Raw genomic sequence first — 14,295 nt, forward strand, 5'->3', positions numbered from 1 at the left:
CATTGCCTGATGTTAGCACCGCTTAGTAATGGTTTTTGTTGTTTCCTCCCACAGAACATTGACATTACCAACTTCAGCAGCAGCTGGAGCGATGGGCTGGCCTTCTGCGCTCTCCTCCACACCTACCTGCCTGCACACATTCCGTACCAGGAGCTCAATGGCCAGGATAAAGTAAGTCTTGCTAGCTCTGCTCTTGATCATGCTTCGCGTTGATTCTCAATCGGCAGCAGGAGGATTCCCGGGGAAGGCCTTTCGTTGTGGTGATGTGGTGCAGACCTGGTATAAAAGTTATAGTGTTCAGACAGATACAATGACTAGGTGGGGGAAACAAAAACAAAAGGGAAAGAAAATAAATTAATTAAAACCCTAAAAAACAAATAAATAAGAAAAAAACAGAAGGAGGAGAACAGTAGTGGCAAGGAGAGGGAGCTCCAACAGGTTAAGTCTTGCCTAAGGTCTGGCTGCCAGGTGGCTAAGTCCAGTGGGTGTTGCAAGCCCACATGAAGAAGAAAAGCGCCCCCTTGAAAGGTTACCACAAACACCTCCCATTGCTCCTACTAACCTAAGAGTGTGGATCTGTGGAGGTGCCTCCCTTCCAGTTACTGGTAAAGAACCCAGGCACCTCAGAGGACAAAGTGTTTTGGTAATTCAGCTGCATATTTTGGTCCTCCAAGATGTCAATGGAGTTCCAGCCTTAATGTGAAATAATCAGTTGGAAAGAGAATGTTTATTGTCAAGCTGGGAATTTTGGACATTGCTTTCCAGTTAGCGATCTGTTCTTCTGCTCTACCCCTGTGCCTCCTCCCCTCCAGTGACACAGGTTGTGAGCATTACCATACTGACTCAGTGCAGCGAAGAGATCACTCAGTGGAGCAGTTGGGAAAACAGCATGTCAAAAAGAAAAAGCATTTCAACTAGGATTGCCAGGCATCTGGTTTTCAACCAGGAAAGCCTAGGTTTACCAATACCAATTACATTGTCTACACTAGGGTTTTAACAAATTAGCTAACACCAGTGAAGACAAAGCCCCAGTGTGCCCGGTGTCAGGACTTAGCCCAGAGAGCTTTGAAAAGAGCTAACCAGAACCAGTTGATATCAGCTCTTTGTTTTTTAAAGGCTTTACCTGCCCTTTGGACAGTCCTTATTTGAGAAAACCCTTTGCTGGGAGAGTATGTCATGAGGTGGAAGAACACTGAAATGGCTAGATATGCAGATTAGCTTTATTACCTGTGTGGGAGGAGTAGAGGAGACTCCTGGAGGAAGACTGCTCAGGCTCCTTTCATTATGAAAGAAGAAATGCCCAGAGGCACAAAAGTGTAGGAGCAAAGTCAAATTAACAGGGAATTGGCTATTAGCAAATCTAACAGAAACTGGAGAGGGTCCATTACTCCTTTGAAAGGACTGAAGCAGATACAAGCTACAAAGGGTGTTCTGTGGCAAATCCCAAGAGCATTGTTATATATCTAGGACTTGGTTATGTGCTATGGATGTGTAAGATTCTAGCTTTGTCAGAGAAACCAAGCTATAAGTCTCCTAAGCCATAGCATGGGTAGGTCCTAGATGTGCTCTCATTATAGATATGTCAGCTGCATTGTTCCATTTGCCACAGAGAGCATGCTCATTAACTGTAACAAGTAGCAGAAGGTGCTAAGGGTTTTCTTTACGGTGACTGGTGTAATGGGGCAAAAAGTACATTACCCAAGACAGGGACCAAGCCCAGGTGCTCCCTGCTTGAAGCACCTAGTACCATTCCACTGGAGAATAGTTCTTATCAGCGTATACCCTAGGAGATAAAGCTACAGGCTTCAGAGGCTGAAGATTGAGGCATGCCATCCGGGGTTAGGAGCTAGTACTACATGCTGCCATGTGGGAAACCTGGGGTCGAGATTTCCCCTTAGGCCGGTGATGGTTGGCTGCACACTTTACATGGGAGGAGAGGAAGAATAAGTTAGTACAACAACAGCAGCACCTCTTTTGGGAGGTGGGAGGTGCTGCGGGGTCTGCTAATAGTTTTTGTCATCATCTCCTCAGATGGGAAAATGACAGCTGAGCATGTTGTAGAGAGAGGTGATAAAAACCGCAAGCACCTTGCTCAGTTGACCTAATGTTGGCTGACATTTCAGAAGAGGAGAGTTTTTGGTTGATCAGACAGTGGATTAGAGACCACGGTTTTCCCCTTCCTCCCTCCCACCCCACATACACTTTCCAGGCTTTAGATGACAATGAAACCACAGGGAATGACTCAGTCTTATCAGAATCTACCCAAAATCTTGCACTTTCCTGCTTGGGTTTGAACTTTCCATCAAGCAAAAACAGAGAGAGTGGGAGAACAGGGCCAAGACTCCTGCCTTAGGAAAGGATGAATCAGATACTGCGGGGACAGCCCCAGGAACAAAAGCTTTCCTGTGGTCTCTTCAAGCAAATCACGTGTAATCCGTTTGAACAGTGTCTGAAACATGGTACGTACTGCAGTCAAATAGGATCGTAATCTGAGAGCCCAGACACTACAGGGATGGACACTTTTTAGAAATCCATGTAATAATTATTAATCACAGTGCTTTAAAGGTGGACCTGTGCCACAAAGTCCAGCTCTGGATTATAGGCTTTCTGACATTTGGGATATTTGGATGCAAGGTTTGGTTTGATAGATAATAAGGCTAGGGCTCAGCTGAGAATTTGGGAACTAGATCTGAATTTCCCCCAAAATGTTCATGTACCTGGGATTTTTTAGGCCCATTTCTAATAATGTTGTTCAGGTCACTGATTACAGCCTCCCACCTGCCTTTTCTACAGAGATAAATAAGAACTATTTTCATGAAGATGGATCTTCCCTCTCTTGATCTCTCTCTCTCTGAGCCGGTGTTTAGCAACACTCATGGTGCTTTGAGATATTTCTCACTGAGGCAAACAACAAGGTGGTTATTCCCAATTTAAAAGTTTTCTATAAATTGCCCACCACCACACAGTCCCAGTGGAATTGCCTATCTAGGTACTGATGCCTCCTGGGACAACTCAGCAAAGCCTTGAATTGAGTCACCATTTCCTTGTCTGTTAGCTGGTTCTGACTCTCTCACTTTTCAGCCTTTATTGCTACAGCATATTTATCCATCTGAAATCACAATCTTCTCCTTGAGGCACCATAATCAATTTCACAAGAACAAGTTCCATTGTTACAAACAGTGGATTGTTGCTTCAACAACAGTAGATGAACTCTTCAGAGACAGAGAGACTGTTGGCATGAGGACATTCCTAATTACAAAGAAAGGGCGAAAAGATCAGTTACAAGCAGAATTCCCTCAAAACAGAAAATTCTCCCTGATTTTTCAGTTCATGTCAGCTCTTTACGGAAACCCCACTCGAACAACCAGGGCAAACTTTGAGAAACCATACCTTGCTGCAGAGGAGTTTGTTGGACTGTAGATTCCTTAAGTTTTGGAGACTGGTTACTTAGTATGAATGGCTCTTCTCATCTTGAGCCTTGACACAGCTTGTCTGTTGGAAGATCTTAAGTCTGATATTTGCTCATTTTTCAAAGACTTCTTTTCCTTTGGACCAATTCAACACCACAACCCCATGGCAGGATTCAGGAGTAGAGAACTTGCTTTGGTGCTAAGCTTAATGGTGGTGTCTCATGCCTTATTTTCACAGAAAAGAAATCTGCTTTTGGCTTTTCAAGCTGCCGAAAGTGTGGGCATCAAACCCAGTCTGGTGAGTACCTGGGTTCTGGGCAGGGTGTGTGGATGAGGAGGGGAAGGGGGTTTGAATGCATAGATCTAAATCCTCCCTTACAATGCAGCCCATTTATTCTCATTAAAAACATTCAAGAAGTGTTAAAGGAAAAGTGCAGCCTAGTGCCTAGGCCACTAGTCTGAAAGTTCTTAACATGAGAAGCACTTCCCAGCCGGCATAACTGCTGATATGAAGTTGTTAATTACAGTCAGCTATTCCTGCTGTGACCCCGCCGCTATGTGTGGGAAAGCCCCATGTCTGTCTGTCAATCCGTGTTTCAACCAGCTGCATTACTGGTTTAACAACCAGAAGGAAAATGCTAAAATCCCTGTTTTAAAATGTCTTGGGTAGAGCCAAGAGCGTGACAGCAAACATGGAACAAGGAGATTACTATGCAGAGGTTAAATCTTTAGGGGGTTCTTGAGCTAAATAAGGAACCGGAAACATGTGTCTGCACACAGGAGCAGAAATTTGAAGTACAATAACCATACATAGAGAATTAATCCTTCAGTGCAGATTGAAGAGATCCTTATGGGGTATAAGATTCATCTGGCTGTCTAATCAGCTTGTGCCTTGGCACTACTTGGAGCATTTACTATATCAGTCTCACAAATACATTAGGTCAATGCATAGCCTTGATTGACTGTTATGCAGTTTAAGACTCTAATTGAATTAATTCTGGAACTGAACGAGAGCCTTAGCATTAGACTTGTCTACCCTAAGGATCCCAGTGCTGATAGCACTGGGGGAGCTGACCCAGTAAAACAGTGGGATATTTTTGCAAAATTTCCCTACTGTAGCCTGTACAAAAGGGGCTTTTGCTTAGCAGCTCTCTGCTGTGAGAGAGGAAGCAAGCAGGTCGGTTGCATACGTATTTTTTTAAAGGTGACAACTCTCCTTCAAGTCCTACCCAGGGGAGGGAAATTTCCCCAGTGTTATTTTGGTCTGTTGAAGTCCCTGTAGACAGCCATGTTGTCTGCTAGTGAGGTGAGACCTGATGCTGCATACACAGTGCTACTGATTTCACTAGGACCACCGGCAGAAATAAAATATCCCCATATGTGCAGGACTGGGTCCTTCATCTGTAATGAAGATGCATTAGAGTTCCTCAGAGCACCTTGAGGCATCTGGACATGAGCTGTAACTTGTTTATTTCAGCAAGTTACAGTGCCTTTGACTTATTTTCCTTTTCAGACTGCACCCCTTTACATTGCTGTTCACCCTTCCCCATCCCCCACGTTAATGGAAAGGCTCCTAAGATGTTGCCTGAATACCAACTTCTCACGACGGAAAGGGCGAGAACCACATTACACAATTGTCTCATTTCAAGTGTCCGGTGTGCCCAGCTGTGTGGTCCTCAGAATGGCTCTGCTGTGTGTCAGTGTGAAACGCACAAGCTGGCAGGATATTGAGCGCTCTCCTCTGAGATGTAAATTTTATATTGAAGAATAGCATCCCTCACCTCCCCCCCCCCAGGAACCAAATTCAAACAGAGCTGCCTGAGACAAGCCCCTTTTTAGTATTCTTTATTTAGGCAAGTAAAGGTTTGCCGATTTTCAGGTTCTTAAATCTGGTTTCATTCTGATTAGAAACGGAAACCACAAATTTTGAAATTCTCTTTGAAAGGGAAAGCCCTCAGGTCCCGTGATTCTAGGGCAGCCTGGCTGGCTGGTTGGCTGTCCTGGGGCCATAATACTGGAAGCCCTGTGGTTCCCAAATGCAAGGCAGTCTGCCAGGCTGGGTGCCTGGAGCCATGGACACTGGAAATCTAGGCTGCCAAGGAGCTAGGTGGGTGAGCTCACAGAAAACTGCATGGGTTCTGGAGGAACTAGGTCAAAATTGAAACATTTCAATTATGACAAATTGGTAAATTTCAGCAAAAAACTCTTTTGTCAGAATTTTTCCAACCAGCTCTATTAATTAGGCTTGGCTGGTGTTTGCTCCCATAAAACTTTGCCAGCATATAAACATCCAATAGATGGCCTGTTATTTCTGGGAATAGCCTGCGCTCTCTATTGTGGCTAAGACAAGACCCATCATATTCTATTAAGATCTAATGTGAAGACTTTGGCATCCGCTCTGGGCAGCTAAGAAGGTTGGAGATCAGAAAGCCACTTTCTCCAGAAATTCACAGAAACCTTAAATCCCAAGGCAGTGAAGCTAAGAAGATATTAATACTACTTAGCCTTTATCTAGTGCTTTATATTTTCAGAGCAGTGGACAAACATTAATTGAGGAGGCTTAATTAAAGAGAGGCCCAAGTACTTGTCTCAGTTATATGGGTGCAACTGTCTGGAAGCCACTGGGATTGCTCGAGCACAACAGCGCTGAGAATGAGTAAGATCTCACACACCGACTAAGGCCTTGTTCACACTAGAAAAGGGTTTGCCAGTGTGGCTGTCTTACCGAGCCCGCCTAGTGGAGATACAGCTATGCCGGCAAGAGCTCTTTGGCTATTATAGCTTATACTAGTCCCCTGAACAAAATAAGCTCTCCTGGCAAAAGGACTGTTTCAATCAGGTAGCTCCCCACAATGCTGTTTTTTTGAATGGGTGTGAGAACTTGCTACTCTCCCAGGCATCTTGCACCGAAAGAGATGGTTACAAATCAGGCTACAGACATCAGCTCTGAAACATGCGAGCATGATTATGGCAAATTTGCTTTGAGAGGTGAAGATCCAGTTCAGGGATTCTTTCTGTTTTCTTACCCTAACAATGCATAAAAGGCTTTTATTACAAGAGGCTTTACTCTGAACGGGGACCTAGGGAGATAAGAAGTAACCTAGTGAAGACACAATATGTGGTGACTGTAAAATCTGAAAATACTTGGAGGTATACGTAACTTGTAGGAGCGGGTGCTTAGCTCTCCAGCAGTCAATGGCCTTGCTCCCTTGACACAGATCAGCAAGACTCTGTCATTGCCTAACTTGCTTGTACAGAAAGAGAAATACTTATTCTGTTAGGTTCATTATAATATCATTGGTTTCTTATCTGCTCTAAAGTATCCCAGGCACTCTGGTGAGGTGAGGGAGGGAGCACTGTATAAATTATCTTCATTACAAGAGTCTTCTTAGGGATCTTTAGTCTTCCTCTTACCCTGAATTCTAGTGGCTGTACATTGTATTTTGTATTCAGCTGCTTGTACTTTGTGTTGGCAGCTTGTAATTTCTTTATTCAGGGGACTCCATGCCTCACAAGCTGAGAGACACATTTAGTTTGCTGCAATAGGTCTCTTTTCCAATCAGCCCATGTTGTTCCTTGGAGATCAGTGCCATGGCAAGATTTTTTTGTTTTGCATGTATCTCTGCAATGGGGTGTGGCCCACACAACAGACCGTCGCTGAAAAGGAAAACGCATGTTTCAGGACCCCAAACCCAGTGTTACCCTTAAACTCTTTCCCCCTTGCTAACCCTCTCTGTGTCCTGTGCAGGAACTCAGTGAGATGATGTACACAGACCGGCCAGACTGGCAGAGCGTGATGCAGTACGTGGCCCAGATTTACAAGTACTTTGAGACCTGAGCCCAGAGCAGAAGGTGGGCAGAAGTGAGGAAGAGACTGAAGAATGCCACGGAAGCACTTGATCACTTTAAAAATCACCTCTTTTCTATTCCATGAGCCAACCGAGGCTCCTAGGTTGCAAGGAAAGCTCTTCCACAATTCTGATCACATCTCAGTAACCTCGGACTGCAACCAAATAAAAATCCATTGTCTACCTTTACAAACCAAATACAGTAGTAAGTTTATTTCAATATGGAAACTACAAAGGGTTTTCTGCCATTGTGGGATATTTCTGAAGATGATGCCCTTGTGCTTGATAATGATTGCCTTTCAAATCAGACTCTGCCAGCTGGAGACTTGCCACAGAACGAAGTGAATGCAACATGTACTTTGTAAATCAGTGCCTCAAGTAATGCTGGCACTCAAGGGATGCTGGCAGAGTATTGTTAATGAGCCAGTTGACAACAGTGCTCCTCTAACACACAAGTGAGTCCCTCTCTCCCCTCCTTTCCCCATATGTTTTATATATACGCATCAAGACAGATACACACACACACACAAGTGCGTGTAGAGCCTCACGCTTCTGGAGATTGACTTATTCTGGCACACGAAGACAAACAGACACACTAGGTTGCCTGACTTAGGTCAGTCTGCAGGGTCTGCAACAGGATCTTTTTCTGACTCAGAGGCCATCACATGTGCTATCACCAGTCAGCCATAGAGGTACAAAAGGGAACCAGTAGGTGCGGTGACTCCGTTCCTGGTCGAACAAAGGTCACTGCTTTGATTTGTGAGAAAAATCACCCCATTGCTTCAGTGATCAACCTTGTAGGGAGCCAGAACCCTGATACATGCCAGCTGACTGCGCCGGTTATTACAGTTATTTCTGTAGTGCTGCAAATGCAACTAGTTAGTTTTATTACACAAGGCACAAATAACCAGGCAGTGACTTGTTAAACCTGAGTAACCTGTGATCTCTCCGAGCTACACGTTTGCGGCAGGTTTGGGTAGAGTAAACTCATTACTCCAGGTTGTTCCTGAGTAATCTGCAAGAATGTGTAAATACTTGTTACTTACTACCCAGAAGGCCTTGTTAGCTGTGTCCTGGGCAGTGAAGTGAAGTGCATAGGTTATTACTGTATGTTTAGACTTGAGGTTACTGTGTCAAAGAACACACAAGAGATTAATACCAATAGTAACATGCAACTGTATTCCGTAAGTTACAGCGAATATAGCTGGCAACTCTTCATTCTGTCACTGAAGCCAGAGCTAAGCCTATGGGATCCCAGCGATCCTGCTGATATCTCCTGGCATAAGGCAGTGTTTAATTTGTCACTGTACATGCCTCTTTGTATTTGGCCCCATAAACTTGAATCTTCAGAGCTAGTGAGAAGCAGTAAGAACCCCTTGGAACAAAGGAAGTCAAAGGCAGGCCGGGTAAGCCATTTGCTCTCAGATGGTCTCTCAGAATGTGCTCTTTGTGTGTGATCTACCCACATTGTGCTGATAAAAGAAAATGGTTGTTTACTTACAATGTTTAACCTTGTGGCCCAGTCCTGATGCCTCATGAATATTAATCACCTGCAGCTAGGGGTCATTCTCCTCCCTTACCTAAGGGAACAGAGTGTGCTCCCTGTTCTAACTCACTGCTCTAGTGAGGCAGAAACAGGTGTTTTCAATGGAGAAGCTGGGTGTTTTCAGCTTTCTGATGCTTTGCAAGTGCCCTGCACTCACTTGCTGTTGTCTCCCATCAAGGTGCTTTGGTTGCTTGATACAATGCTAGAGTCCACAAGCAGCACATTTCAAACCTTGGGTTTCTCATTTTAAAAAACTTAAGTTCTTCCCTAGTGATAAATGTTAATCCCCAGCCTTGGATTTACATTTAGAATTTGGATCTTGTTGGTTTTTCCTAAATATCTCTAATTTAAGCCCTTCTTTCCATGAGCTTTGTCCGTAAATGGATGTGGTTCTGGTGCTACTACAGTGCCCAAGGCAGCTTTCCAAGAGCTGGGAGGAGAGAAGGGAAGGGTCAGGCTGCTGTCATGTAGACCCTGCACCCAAGGGGAAGTCAGACCACTTGGCCATGAATTCACCTAAAGGGTAGTGCTCAGACGGCACAGCTCAGTCCCATGCAAAATCTATAGGAAGCATCCAGGTATGTGAGGTGCTCCTGTTCCTGGAATAGGCTAGTTTAAAAGTCTGATCCTTTGCAGAACTCACTCCCTGCATGTACTGAGGGTGAGAGGTTGGTATGTTCAGGAGGTCTTAAGTGCTGGTCACCCACCACACTTGCTATCACCTTTTGAAATCAAATAACTACTGGGAGGCACGTAACAGACTCAGCAGCCCAGTAGGTGCAACCTACCTGGTACATTCAGCAACACAGCAAGTGCATTTATCTGGATCTGAAGCAAGGACAGAACTTAAGCAGTTGGACTAATCCTGAGGGAGAGGAGGGGCTGATTATGTTATGCCTGGACTGTATTGGCAAGGAGGCCTAAAACATCCCAGTTTTAAGATTGTTCCAAGATGGGGGTCTATTTCTGTCATTTCCTGTAATTCTTACGATTGTTGTCATGGGACTGGATGTCTGTTTTGTTGCCAGCTGTCTCAGCAGAAGGAGACTAAGCCAGCAACAGTTGAATCTAGGTCCTGATAGAGGCTGCAAGCTTTGGAACAGTGTCAAAAAGGGAGACTTTAATCTCTTAAATGTATTTGTTGTTGCTCAATTTGTTTCTCCTTAATGATGTAGTCAGGATTGGGGGAGGGGTGTGTGGGGGAGAGGAATGGCCCTGGCCAATGAGCAAACTGAACAGAGGAGGTGACAAGTCCAGTTTATAACTATCTTTCATGAAAGGCATGAGGAATGAAAGTCTCCAAGAGACTTGTGAGAGTCCTTATAACAGGAACAAGAAGTGGACAAACTTAACTCAAGCTCCTGACACTTCGTGGGTGTGCTCATGTAGCTTTCCAGGCTGTGGGTGCTGCCCAGAGTCCCAGTTGGACTGAGCATCATTGCAGGGTATTCCCAAACTGAAGTTGTTTTCCTTTTAATTTAAATGTCTAGGTTAAATTCCTTTTCAAGTGTGTTGCATAGTTGAATTTGGTGGCCTTAGAGTACATGGAATGTACTGATTTAGCCATTTTAAAAGCTTCGATTTGGGTCTCCAGTTATGCTTTCATAAGAGGGTGCAGAAGTGTAACTCTGAAGTTGGTTGGTAAGAAATATTCACTTGTGAAGGGCTCCATACTGTGGTATTCCACTCCTGTATGGATGCAGCAGGTTCCTCTTATTCCCTCGCTCTGCCCTCCCCGAAGCATAGTTCATATTCTCTCAGGGGGGTGTAACCCAAGCCCCCTGAAGTCAACAGAAGGGCTTCTCTTGGCTTCAGTGGGTTTTGAATGAGGTTCGTGAAGAAGTGAGAACAATGGCAGCACAGTTTTCATTCCCAGACTCCAGACAGCACATTAGAGCCAGAAATCCTCTTTCCAAAAAGGTAGTTTTAACCCACACTGGCCAGAAGTGCCCGTGCTGCCTGTGAGAAACTGCACAGACAGGTGATAAACACATCTATTGTGGAGTGATGACAGCAGCACTTGCCCTGAGACTTATTCGAGCATTTATTCTAATCCATAGCCGCAAAATTGATTCTAACATTCCAAATCCTTCAACAGCTTCAGATGGTTGCTGTGGGTTTGGTTTTGTTTTTTCCAAGCAACTTGCCAGGGAAATGTTTTCTCAGGCTCCTTGTGGCTTTGGAATTCCCTCTCCCCAAAAATACCAGAGCTCCATGCCCAGGACAAGGTAGGATTCTGGCCTGGGCCAGCGCCTGGCCTTCTATAGATGAAGGCATCACTCTTCTAAAATATTGTTGAGCCCTGAAGGCTAGCAATTGTAGTCTTTTGCCACTGGAGAGGGGAGATTCCTAGCTTCTCACTAGGACCTAGGGCTCCCTTCCAGGCATGAGAAGTCCCAAAAAATCCATCTCTGAAGTCCTGACATTTCTAGGTCTAGAAAGCTCTTTTAGGTCATTTGAGCAGTTTTTACATGTGATAGCTTTAAGTTTTCTATCTCCCTGAGCTTTGCACAGCTTCAATCCTGGGCTTCTATTTTCAAAGTTACTAGTGATTTGAGGTGCCTCCATTTTTGCGTGTCTAAGATGAGACACTTGGAACTGGCCTGATTTTCAGGAAGTGCTGAGCATCTACCCTCTGAAAACGAGCCCTTTCTAAGGTGTCTTGAAGTGGGGACCCAGAAATTGGGGCTCCTAAGACTCCTAGTTGCTTTTGAACATTTAGGCCTTGCTAACTCAGGCTCCTGGCTTTAAGAAATAGCCCAGTCGCATTTTGGAGAAGCCTCTAACACATGCTTAGAATAGTCCTATACAGAATGCCTGGTGGTGTGGGTTTGGATAAAGGTTTTTATCAGCAGGAGTTAGTCATGCTCTGCATAACTCCCATGTGGCTTTACCTCTTCAGAGGAAAGTACCATTCCCAACTTGCGCTGATGAAACCTTTATACCACACTGTATGCTCCCCAGATATATGATGCTCACTCTTTTGCACTTGTGCACATCTGCATGTGCCTAGTTAGTTTTAGCAGGTCCCTAGACATGTAAGTCAATCCTAACTGCTGACTTTGGCTTAGCTCTTGACGAAGGTGGGGAAGAGGACAGTTGAGCTGCAGTTCCAGGAGCCTTGGCTGAAGGGATCGCATTGTGTAGCTGTTGCACAATGGCTACTAGGAAAGAGAGGAAACAAAGTGGCTGGAAAGTATAGGATCTGACTCACAAAGTCACTGATCCCACATAGAAAGCACGAAGTATTTCATGTCATGGGAGGGGAAGGCAGAGATGAGCCATGGGGTGGAAGAGGGGGTTGGGAAGCCAGCCCAGGGCCTGGGCCTCTGGGAAGGAGAGGATTTATAGTGAAGTTGATGTGCTGTTTCAGAAGACATGCACAAGCTGAGTGAATGTACAGGATGTGTGAAAGAGAAAGGGCAGAAGTGTTTGGGTCTGTGTGAGATAGTAGAGGCCTCAGAAGTCTTGATGTCTGGAATTTCTTTCAGCTGTCAGCGTGTGGTCTGTCCTTTTAGTTATCACTACCATCATGCTATCCTGCTCTGTTCAGCTGCCTTTCGTAAGCAGAGAAAAAGAAGCCAGTTCTGCCGTGGCCCCCTTCGAGTTTCTTTGAATGTCACCGGCTTTGCCAGATTTCTGCTCTGAACTCCCAAAGCCGGTGACATTCAAAGAAACTCGAAGGGGGCCACGGCAGAACTGGCTTCTTTTTCTCTGCTTATGAAAGGCAGCTGAACAGAGCAGGAGAACAGATTGGTCCCCTGTGCTGCTTGCTTTGCAGGCTGATTTTCTGGGAATGCAATTTGACTTTCCAGGTTCCTCCCCGCAAGCTACACCCATTCCTGCTTCCTTCGGCAGGTTTTAGCAGTTCTTGAAAAGTTGATGGGAGCTGCCATATCTTCTTTGCCTCAAACCTCCTTCCTGCTGTTGGTGGTTTTGTCAGTATAGGAATGCCACCACATTGCAGGGGCAACCCATAGGTCGCCTCTGTTTGATTTGTGACCCCCATGGGTACCCTAAATCTAGCCTTAGTTTCAGTGACTGCCTTTTTCTCACTTTCTAGTCGGTAAGAACCGGAGAGAAGTTGGCTCATTTAATTACAGATTTTGTACCTTTCTCAGCTTTCCCTGGTCATGGTACTAAAGCTTCCTTCAGCAAATGTCCAGGGAGGCCCACTGTTTGCAAAGCCATTCCATGTGTCTGAAATGCCGTCTATGGAGGATAAGACCCTGCGCGTTCCTGTCAAGAGAGAGCTTGCTGCCTAACAGGACTCGGGTTACAAGCGTTAAGACATTTCACACAGTTGGCAATAGCGTCTACCTTTCCAAATCGGAATTGCTTTCCACCAACTCTAGTGCTATTTAGGCTCAGCCACCTACACAGTGTAGAGTCCAGGCAGCAATCTACCCACCATTAACATTTTTCACAGCCGGTGATCTCTTCATTTTTCACTTGCACGTGTGCCAATTTTCACAGGGCAGTGCTGGGCACAGCATTTTTATTGGTTTAGACCCAGACTAGAATTTTGCCAAATAGAAGAACCATCTCTAATAGTCAAGTAATTTTAGCTCTGTCCATTGGATACAGTTGTTACATCCATGATCTAATTTATACAAAGAGCACACTAGAATGTATATACTAGGCATTGTCAGATTTGGACATGCTCTTACAGATGTATTTAAAGATTAACACTATTAAAAGATACAATGCAAAATCTGTGTACTATTTCTAATAAATCTTTTTTTTTTCTGATGGCATCTGGTCATGGTGTTCTATGTACACGAACACATCTTCTTTATGAGTCTGCCTGGGGGTTCCATTCTAATGGAAGCAATGTCTGAGAAAAATTGATAGCCCTGTGTCTGGGCTGGGCGCTCCTGTAAGATTGACAGACAATTGCTCTGTTCCAGTGATAGCAGAGTTGAGTCTGAGGAACAAGAGAAGTGTGACCTGAGCTCAGTTCTAGGACCCAGGAACTTCTACGTTCTAATGCCAGCCCCACCACTGATTCCTTCTGTGGCCAAGGAGAAGTCGCTTAACTGCTCTGCCTCTGTCTCCCCATTTATAAAATGAAGATAATATCTCTCTCGGGGGGGTGGGGGGGGTGTTGTGAGGATTAATGTTTGCATGGGGTCGTGAAGAAGAAAAGCACTGTGTAATCTATTCTAGGGCACCTCCAGGTACAATAACAGGTAAGAGCCATGTGGTATATATGGTGATGATGATTGTTGTTTCTTTGACATAGATTGATGAGACTCTGGATCTGTGTAGGGACTGGAAGGTAGGTGCTGTGAGGAGTTGATGGGGATGGGTGGAGGCTCAAATATTTTGAATCTACACATGATGTTATAACATCCTATTCATACTCCTAGGCAGTGTTCTGTAGCTGATACCTGGTACTGGAAATGCTCTCCAGCAGCCATATAGCTACAGGAAGCAATAAACGTAGATTATGCAGAGACTGAGCAGGGTATCTGCCTAACCACTAGAA

The 14,295-nt window shown here is 44.8% G+C and overlaps 1 protein-coding gene across 6 annotated transcripts in view; it reads left to right on the top strand.

Moving 5' to 3' along the window:
* Window positions 1-12,043, top strand: part of SPECC1 (sperm antigen with calponin homology and coiled-coil domains 1) — a 171,964-nt gene extending 159,921 nt beyond the window's left edge. For 3 of the 6 annotated variants that reach the window (XM_073315156.2, XM_073315158.2, XM_073315157.2), the window contains exons 13-16: window positions 55-171; window positions 3,649-3,708; window positions 4,924-5,158; window positions 7,159-7,232. In XM_073315156.2, coding sequence (XP_073171257.1) covers window positions 55-171; window positions 3,649-3,708; window positions 4,924-5,158; window positions 7,159-7,160 — 414 coding nt within the window. In that variant the 3' untranslated portion in view covers window positions 7,161-7,232. Of the gene's footprint in view, window positions 1-54; window positions 172-3,648; window positions 3,709-4,923; window positions 5,159-7,158 lie in introns of all 6 variants that reach the window. The other 3 variants (XM_073315161.2, XM_073315160.2, XM_073315159.2) reach the window with 2 other exon arrangements.
* Window positions 12,044-14,295: the final 2,252 nt, after the last annotated feature.

Source organism: Lepidochelys kempii, chromosome 17 (genome assembly GCF_965140285.1).
Source record: "Lepidochelys kempii isolate rLepKem1 chromosome 17, rLepKem1.hap1, whole genome shotgun sequence".
Lineage (NCBI taxonomy): Eukaryota > Metazoa > Chordata > Testudines > Cheloniidae > Lepidochelys > Lepidochelys kempii.